Source organism: Cyprinus carpio, chromosome B9 (genome assembly GCF_018340385.1).
Source record: "Cyprinus carpio isolate SPL01 chromosome B9, ASM1834038v1, whole genome shotgun sequence".
In the NCBI taxonomy this organism is placed as follows: Eukaryota; Metazoa; Chordata; class Actinopteri; order Cypriniformes; family Cyprinidae; genus Cyprinus; species Cyprinus carpio.
In genome coordinates this window covers 14,499,633-14,509,026 of record NC_056605.1, presented here as the reverse complement: position 1 = coordinate 14,509,026, position 9,394 = coordinate 14,499,633, and the positions used below count along the sequence as shown (strand labels likewise).

Sequence of the window (9,394 nt, the reverse complement as noted above, 5' to 3'; positions counted from 1 at the left end):
TTGACGGGCCTAATGACTGTTTACAATCATTGGACAGACCAGGGGTGGCCTACCCTAGCCCAGTCAGGTGTGCCATGAAAAATAATCCAAACTTCATATCTCTTATAATTCATTATTATTTTAAATCCGAGGGTTTTACAAATATTTAACCAATGGTAAGCATTAAAAGAGCTTGTAGGTAAAACTTCCTAACCCCATTGGATCCTCAAGCTGTCAGCGAAACCTGGTAACTTCACCCCGCCTCCATTCAGATTGATGCGTCGCGCAGTCTGGAGGAGACAGATCTCCGCAATGCAAGGGTAAATAACTGATGTTTGAATAGTACAGTGTTTTCTTCACTCAAACACTGTCTGTAAAGGCTAATGTCTTTATGAAAACACAGATCATCTCCGTCATTCGCTGGTCAAAAATATTGTTAAATCCATTTGAGCTTGGTTTTCATATAATGTTAAGTGCAAGTGTCTGAAACAATACCAACACTGATGACGCAGTGTCTCCCCAAATATTAAATCATCACCCTTAACATCTTATTCCTCCATTTATCAAAACCCTCCATTCCACTCCATAACCTATTTATTTATCAACACCCACAACCAACATAATGATTTTCTGTAATTGTGTGCTTCTAATTTTATAGCAACTGTTTGGACTATTCTAACATGACAATGCCTCTGTGTATAAGGCGAGGTTCAAAATAAAATGATTGATTCAGTCAGTGTGGAAGAACTTGACCGGTCTGCAGAAAGCCAAGTCCTAATCCCAGCTGAACACCTCTGGTGTGACGTTAAATACAGACCTTGAGCCAAAAACTCATCATTAATGACTTGTACATATGGTTACAGTCATTTTAGACACGTCCAAAACTGTTGCAACAGAGATGGAAATACAATTTTCAAATACATGAACTGTTTCCATCTCTGTTGCCACAGTTTTGGAAGTGCCTTTTTCTGTTCTAAAGAAGGGGTTGTCCCAATACTTTTGGCAATATAGTGTATGTCCATATATTCTCTGAGGGACTATATGAATGATGGTAATCCACCATACCATACAGTTCATCTAATAGCATCACATCAGAGGTGTTCAGCTGGGATTAGGACTTGGCTTTCTGCAGACCAGTCAAGTTCTTCCACACTAAATGAATCCATCATTTCTTTTTGAACTTTGCCTTATACACAGAGGCACTGTCACGTTAGAATAGAAAAAGGTCCTGTCCAAACAGTTGCTATAAAATTAGAAGCACACAATTCCCTAGAATATCATTATCTTTAACATTAGTAATTTCTATGAGTACAAATCTCAAAGTAGTCAAACCTGTTCATTAGAAGGGGGTGTCCCAATACTTTTGGCAATATAGTGTATGTCCATATATTCTCTGAGGGACTATATGAATGATGGTAATCCACCATACCATACAGTTAATCTAATAGCATCAAGCCTATTTTATCTGTCAAAGTATTACCTTTTCATGCGTAACTCTGTTAAACACAACAAAGATTTATTTTATAAATATTTAAATACTTGACACATTTACACAATACCAATATTCTTTCACTCAACTTCAAGTCCATTTGTTTTCCTTTCATTTAAAATAAAACTATTTAGGGCATTTCATGCCTTAGTGTCCATAATGACATGACCCTGTGCGTCTTTTAACCGCACACGTCCTGTCGGGTATTGTGTCTCTTGCCGTCCATCTGAGTAAACAGTTTTAACCGTACCATCTGGATACTCCCGTCTTTTGAAATCTGCAGTGTGGATCTCTCGCTGACCTGTGTTAAACTGGATCACCTTACTGCCATCCCTGAAAGCAGAATAAAAATGGTGTGACTTTACCGTGCCTCTTTATTCTAAACACATTGGGTTTGAGGGCTGTGAGTTTACTCACGGATTCAGCTGTATTATTGTTCCATCTGTTAGAACACTTTCCTCTCTTCCATCAGGATAAAGTGTCTTGACCGTCTGATCAGGAAAAGTGATTTCCTTACGACCATCAGGGAAATGTTTCTCTAAGGAAAGACAGAGTGGAAGATTAAGACTTCAAATTTTGACTCCTAAAAACTTCATTTTAAAACAAATTCAGGCCCACCTGTTTGATTGTTAGGAAACTGAAGCACTTCCATCCCATCTGGATAGGTAATGTGTGTGGTCTGAGCTTCCGCATAGTAATAAATCTAAAAACAAATTGATACTGCTAATTAAAATGATTACACTTACAATAATTTCACTGGTGCAAACATCATCATAAGAATACATTCATAATCTCAGAGTCTATTCCTCACCACCCTTTGATCAGGCATTGTGTGTTTCACATCTCCATTGAAAAACATGACTTTGACTGTCTGTCCATCAGCAGAAATCTCTTTCCTCGTGCCATTTGGAAAAACAACAAGTCGGCCTCCATCAGGAAGCAACTTCTCAATCTGAAACATACATGAATATTTGATTTACACCCTGAATTCCATTTGAAAGTTAATATATTGATAATTATTTTGATGCAACTATAATTTCCACAATTGGCCACGGTGGCTCAGTTTAGTTTGAAATGGCATTCCCCTCAATATGGAATTTGTTGAAACTTTGAGTTGGAGCTAAAGAGAGTACCTTGTCTGACTGTGTGACCTCTTCCTGTTCCTTCTCTGATTGTTCAATGGCAGAGAGTGAGTTCATTAGTGGAGCATCATGGTTCATCTCAGTCATAACTAGTCCATCCGAACACTGGGTTTCCACTGGACTTGGCTCATGTTTGAAGCTGATACTCTCTTTCATTTGTTCAGGGAAGAAAGCTGTGGTGAATTAATCGAGAGTCATGCTACACAGCAATCACAATGTAAGAACACAGATACATAAATAAAAGACATTTTTATGGTTAGAACCACAAAAAGTATTCATTAGTAATCTTCACGTGTAATACTTAAGTATGATAATACCAGAGTTTGTGAGAGGGATCTGTGTCTCTGGACTTCCCTTTCTGCTGCTGCTGTTGTTTTCTGAACTCTGAGAGGGACTCTAAACACATAAAAACATACCAAGACATTGTGAAATATTACACACATTTATAGGCATGGTTGGGAGTTATTTAAATTACCAATTAACAGTTAGTTGAGCTTTTAAAGTGTTTATATACACTGCCATTTTAAAGTTTGGGATCTGTAAGATATTTAATGTTTTAATGGAGTCTCTTATGCTCATTAAAGCAGTATCTATTTGACCAAAAATACAGGGGGAAAAAAAACTAATATTGCGAAATATTGCAAATTCCAATACTGGTTTCCTATTTTAATATATTGTAAAATATAATTTATTTCTGTGATGCAGCACTGAATTTATCAGCCATTACTCCAGTCTTCAGTGTCACATGATCCTTCAGAAATCATTCTAATATGCTGATTTATTCTCAGTGTTGAAACTGTTGTGTTGCTTAATATTTTTTTGGAACTTGTTATAATTATTTTTTTTTTGATTCTTTGATGAATAAAACTTTAAAAAGAACAGCACTAATTCAGAATATAAATCTCTTCTAATAATATAAGCTTAATAATAATAATATAAGTCTTTCCTATCACTTTTATCCATTGAACACCCCTAAACTTTTGAATAGTAGTGTTTATTGTAACAAAATTTATATTTTGAATAAACACTGTTCTTTTTTTACTTTTTATTTATCAAAGAATACTGAAAAAAATATAATTGGTCCCAAAAAATATTAAGCAGCAGCACAACTGTTTCCAACATTGATTATAAATCAGCATATCAGAATCATTTCTGAAAATTCAGCTTTGCTTCACAGGAAAAAAAGTATATATTAAAGTATATTAAAATAGAAAACTTATTTTAAATTGCAAAAATATTTCACTAAATTTTTTTTTTTCTGTATTTATCAAAAAGATACAGCCTCGATGAGCACAAGAAACTTTTGAATGGCAGTGTCTGTATAAACAGATGGGTTTATACTCTTCTAACCTCTTACCCTGGAATCTGTACGTTTGGATCCAGTACTAGTTTTATTGCTAGACGCAGAGAACCTTCCTTTTTCCTTCTCTTTCTCAGCACTCTTCCACGCACTGAGGCGCAGTTTCTCGAGTGTCCTCACTTGGTCTCTGAGGGACGTGTTCTCTGCACTCAGAGCGTCTACCTGCTGTCGGAGACGACTCTGTGTGTTGCTCCAACGAGCCTCTCGTTTGCGCAAATCCTCCTGCAGCACATTTAACTGCTGCTTTAGAGCCTGATACAGACATAAACAATCAGATTTAAAACACAAAAAACAGCTAATTATAATAAGCAGAACTGATAGTGTCCAAACAATACTTTTCCAACAGACCTGGATCTCATCTCGTTCTTGTTTATCAGGTCTTGCTCTCACAGTTGCTGCATGCTTTTCAAAAAGCTTCCTTTCACGCTGCAATTTCTTGTGTTCCTCCCTTTTAAACTCCTCCCACTTTGCCATTTCCTCCATCCTCTTCTTTTCAAATTCAGCCTTTTCTTTTCTGTATGGGACAAATGTTTTTAAAAAAGTTTTCAGACCAAATCTTTTCAGCATGACAAATAACTGTACACTCATATTGCTCAGTCATTTGCAGTTTAGCTGTGAACAGTAGTGAAATATCTCAAAATATACAGAGTATTTGAACAAGAAAAATAAGGGACTATACTTGAGATTATCTCTTGTGTCCTGGTTTTCCTGCTTTAGGGTGGCCAGTGCCGCATTCTCAGATTTGAACCTTTCAATCTCAGTTTCCAGCGCCACCAAACGCTCACGAAGAAGTCTTGATTGAGCTGAAAATAATTCAGTTTCAGGATTTACTGCCTACTTTCTTTCAACATTAATAAGAAGAAATGTTTCTTCAGAGCCAAATCATCATATTAGAATGATTTCTGAAGATCAGGAGAGAACAGAAGAGAATGGCTGCTGAAAACTAAAAACTTTGCCATCACAGGAAAAATTTTTACTAATGGCAAAACTTACCTAATGTATTAAAATAGAAAACAGGTATTTAAAATTATAATATTACTGTTTTTGCTGTATTTTTGATCATAAAACAATAGTTTTAAATTCTACAAATCAATTGCAGTAAACAATATTGTACCAATATATAATGCATCCCTAGGAAAAACATTGTTTTTTTTTTTTTTATCAAATAAGCACATTTAATAGCGGTATGAAAAACATCAAAACTACTAGTGTTACCTGCTCCTTCTTCACTGGGCATGTTCTGTGGTTCCTGCACCACTGTTACCAGAGGAGAAGGTTTAGGCTTGAGCGCTGGAAACAGCTTTGATACCAGCTGGCATGTCGGTGGGGCTTCTTTCCGATTTTCAACTGCATGTGGACTGCCACCTGCTGGTTTTGCCCCCTTAGAGAAGGCAACCTTCCTTTTCAGAGCCCTCTCTGATGGGGATTCCTCTGCAGGACAGCAGGACTCCTCCTCAGGGTCATTCCAGGTATCATCGTCATCAAACTCTAACTGGGCCCTTGATTCTATGAGAGTAGAGTCTCCATTGGTACTCAAACTCCTCTCATCCTCCTCTGGACTGCTGGCACCATCCCTGTCTTGATATGTGCGCTTATCATAAGGCAGAGTGGTAGGCACTTGAAAGCAGTGGGTTACTGGTGGATTGGGAAAGGGTTGCAACCCTGAATTACTACTCAATGAGTTGTCATCCAACTTTTCATCAGTTTCCTCTTCGGAGAACCCTCTCTGTGCTTTCGGTCCTATGCTAATGATGTCTCTCTGTATTGCGGTGTTTGTAGGAGGAACACTAGGAGTTACTGCGGGACCTTGACCACGGCTAGGTAGTGCAGATTGACTGGTCGCTTTGATGGGAGTGGAGGAGAGACGCCTGCGGTCTCTCTGAAGGAGAGTGCTGATGAAGGACGAGTTGCTGGAGAAGGATATTTCATCCGCTGCTCGTTCCAGCAACTCAAACTCTCCGAGCTCGACACACTCACGCTGGTGATCTTGTTCCCAGCGCTGTCTCCGCTCTGTGAACCACACCTCAAATGAGTTTTCTGCAACACATGCATTATCCTCCACACCACTACATTCTCCTTCCTTATTGCTGTCTGCTGTGGTGACACTGCTGATCTTCTGCTTGGACGAGGGATCAGGTTTTTGTTGGAACTGAGCTGGGATGGGGCTCATATTCTCACTCTGGTGTCCAACAAGAACGCGAGGTTGAACGGTCATCTTGGCTACTGGCGCCGTGGTTTTATTTTGAGGAATACTCTCTTTGTTGAGCACAGCAGTCTTACGTTGGATCACAGGATGTGTGGATTTTAAGCCTTGGGTTTTGTTTTTGACAGAGTTCTTATTGGACCTCATTTCCAGGTCTTGGGAAACTTTTGGATTTGGACATGAGGATTGCTTGGGGTTGGGTGGGCTTTTTCTGTGTGGTGGCGCAGCGGCTTTTCCCCTGGTAAACCTGGCCAGACCTTCTCCTCGTTTAAGAAAGGGTCTTTTCACCTTCACGCTTTCAGCCGGAGCGTTCTACATAGGTGAATATGAAAAAGAGACGAGAAGATGAGCCGTGAAGAAAGATGAGGCCAACCCAAGAAAAAAAGCCACAAAAATGCAGTTAATATTACACTCATCATAATTTGTTTGGTCAAATATCTATATCTCCAGAGTTGCTTATAAAATATATATCTAGACACATCTTTCTCAACATGAACAACTTTAATTCATGCTAAGGTTTGTACAGTAACTGACCTTGCCCAATAGTTTCTGGTCTTCCATCCTGAGCCGCTCTTCCAGCATTTCTTCAAATGTTCTCCCACCAAACCCCGATCTGATAGGTCTAAAATGGACACACACTTAACAGTTTAACCAGACTGACACACTGCAGTTGTCCATTGCACTGTATTCAATCTCACAGTTTTGAAGTTTACCTGTCTTGTGGCTCTGAGTCACACACTTTTCTGCACATAGTTTGCTCTTCAGTAGAGGACTGAAGTGATTCTTCATAATTACGATCACTGTCCACCACACTTTGTTCCTGGTTCCACCCAGTGGTCTCTAGAGCACATATGAAGAGAGCCGGTCAAATCTCAACCTGTCTTACTGGTTATCAACCATATGAAGTGAAGTTTAGCCCTCCCAATCTTATGTATATTTATAGTGTGATAAAATGGTTTGACACCATGTACTAAATAAGAGCTCTTTGTGTACAGATGAATGACACATACGACATAAATCACATACCTGCAGTATTCTGTGGTTTTCCCAGAAGTCTTTGTGGTTCATGTCTAAGCAGCTGTTCCTGCTGGTGGGCTTTTAGCTGCTCTTGCATGCGAAGTTGCATTTGCTTCAGCTGGACAAATAAATAAGCCGCTAGATTACCATCAAAACTAAACATTAAACATTTAAATAACTGTTGCTTAAAATGCAACAATAAAGAAACACATTCTTAATAAGAAATCAAAATGTACATAATTGTGATAAAGAGTATAATACCATAACACTTTTCTAATAAAACATCCTTATATCTGACATATGAGATTAAATTAACCCTGATTAAAACACCCATAAGAAAATAACAAGCAGAAACATGATGATTGCAAAAGTAATATTAACCGAGGTCCCCAACCCACCTGTTCAAGCTTAGCTATTAATGGCAGATCCCGTGTGTTTCTTAAAACATCTTGGATACTCTGCATCTCACGGTTTAAAGATGCATCAAACGGCTCAGTTTCCCTGAGTGTCTTGCCACCTCCACCCGGACTGCACACATCCACGCTGGCACAGCTGCTGCTCCGGGAGAGGGGCAGCGGGGCAAACTGACAGCTGAAAGAGTCGTCCGGGTCCTGGACCACCAGACTGCCGCTGCTCCGGACGGACCCTGAACCGGCTTCTCCCGGGGACCCATGTAATATCACCCCAGCGCGGGAGCTGTCCGGCATCCACTGGGAAAGGAAGTGAAACTGCCCTTGCTGGAGTCCAGCTGGAGATGACATCATGATGACGCTGACCTGACTCAAACCCTGAAAAGTTGGGTTCACAAATACACGTTAAAACTGTTGGTCATGTTAACTCCATTGAGTTATTCAGACACAGAGGTGAGAGATAAGAGACTCGAGTGCTTGATTGCTTTATGTAGAGGGGAGCGAGGTAAACTGTGCCACCTTTTACAGTAATATTATTTCCTGCATTTAAATGCAAAGCTCATTATCATTAGATGCGCCATATGGTTTTAATATATTTAAGATACATTTTACCCCAGCGTTTAGGAAATTTCCTTTGCGTCTCACTTTCCTCATGTGCATCTCTCTATGTGACCACGACAGAAAGGGCCCATAATAATGTCTAGTTTGCGAGATTACATGTGTGACGCATCTTACCCCATAAAATTTTCACTTTCAACATTGACTATAATAAATATGTTATCATTAACGTTAGGTACCCGACACTGTAAAGTCAAAGTTTTATGCATTTATAAACAGACTGCTCCTACAGTCTTGTCCCAAGAGCATCCAGTTGATTAAAGTAGAGTTAATTTAACTGTACAAGACCATTTTTAGAGATGGGCTATTGCTGCATTCCTAGCATCTTACGTTTATCCCATTACGTAATAAAAAAGCGCTCTATTTCAGGTAAACAACAAACTCAAGAGTCTGTCTGTTAGTAACGTTACTTCTGAAGCAGCTGCATTTGACGTTAATGGAAACTACTGAATATAAATAAACTGAAATAACACACTAGCGGTGTCTATAAGTCTTGTATACCGTCAGTGACGAACAAAATCCAGTCTGGGTAACGTAAATTAAATTAAGCAGCACAGTTTTGACACCGACCGTGAATGTGTTCGACAATTATTTAACAGTATTTTAGGAAACGGCAAGATTGCATCGTTTTAAAATATAAAGCCAGATTTCGATGCAATGTCATTTTTTATATGAAGGGACTAAGCCATACCTTGGTTTGGGTTGCCGACTCGGGTATTTAAATATTTCAGCAGTTGACGTCTGAACTTTGGTAAGTTTCGAACGATACCGCCATAACAAAGCGTAGCCCGCGAGACTGACGAATGAACCCGCAGGCACCGGTGCATGATGGGAGTTGTAGTCAGAAACCCGGTCCTACGCTATGCTCCTCCCCACCGTCGTGTTTGCCAGGGACTACTTCTCGGATCCCACAGGTGTGGTGAAAGCTTTAATATTACTATTAATGAGCTTTGAAAAATAACAAAGCAATGAGACAAACGGAAAAAGATGAACATTTATGATCCATGTCTTCATTTCAATATGGAAACATTAAATTCCGCATTTACCCAGTTATGTACCTTCAAAACAAAACTCAGAGTACAGAGTTGAAGGATGCATTCAAGTCTCAACAATATAGCAACTAGCATAAAACTCCTCAGAAGACATTAGCAGCACAGGTGTGAGAACCACAAGCAT

General features: G+C 39.2%; 1 protein-coding gene across 2 annotated transcripts; it reads right to left on the bottom strand.

Annotated features, from left to right (window-relative positions):
• Positions 1-1,183: 1,183 nt before the first annotated feature.
• Positions 1,184-9,059, bottom strand: cenpj (centromere protein J). Of its 2 annotated transcripts, none has more exons than XM_042731096.1 (15): positions 8,910-9,059; positions 7,589-7,978; positions 7,200-7,308; positions 6,887-7,013; positions 6,708-6,795; positions 5,186-6,485; positions 4,650-4,773; positions 4,319-4,484; positions 3,968-4,222; positions 2,928-3,006; positions 2,602-2,783; positions 2,283-2,420; positions 2,087-2,171; positions 1,886-2,006; positions 1,184-1,801 (listed from the first exon to the last, which is right to left on the bottom strand). In XM_042731096.1, exons 2-15 carry the CDS (start codon positions 7,952-7,954, stop codon positions 1,609-1,611), a joined length of 3,333 nt encoding a protein of 1,110 aa, XP_042587030.1. In that variant the 5' UTR covers positions 7,955-7,978; positions 8,910-9,059; the 3' UTR covers positions 1,184-1,608. The 2 variants fall into 2 exon arrangements, with proteins under 2 accessions (XP_042587030.1, XP_018976025.2); XM_019120480.2 differs by having other exon boundaries at positions 1,185-1,801; positions 2,280-2,420.
• Positions 9,060-9,394: the final 335 nt, after the last annotated feature.

Bases quoted from the DNA above. Each gene is read 5' to 3' on its own strand.
- cenpj (XM_019120480.2), bottom strand. From the start codon at position 7,954: ATGATGTCATCTCCAGCTGGACTCCAGCAAGGGCAGTTTCACTTCCTT. The intron at 7,309-7,588 runs GTGGGTTGGGGA...TTATTTGTCCAG, and splicing joins TAATAGCTAAGCTTGAACAG to CTGAAGCAAATGCAACTTCG. The intron at 2,172-2,279 runs GTGAGGAATAGA...ATTTGTTTTTAG, and splicing joins CAATGCCTGATCAAAGGGTG to ATTTATTACTATGCGGAAGC.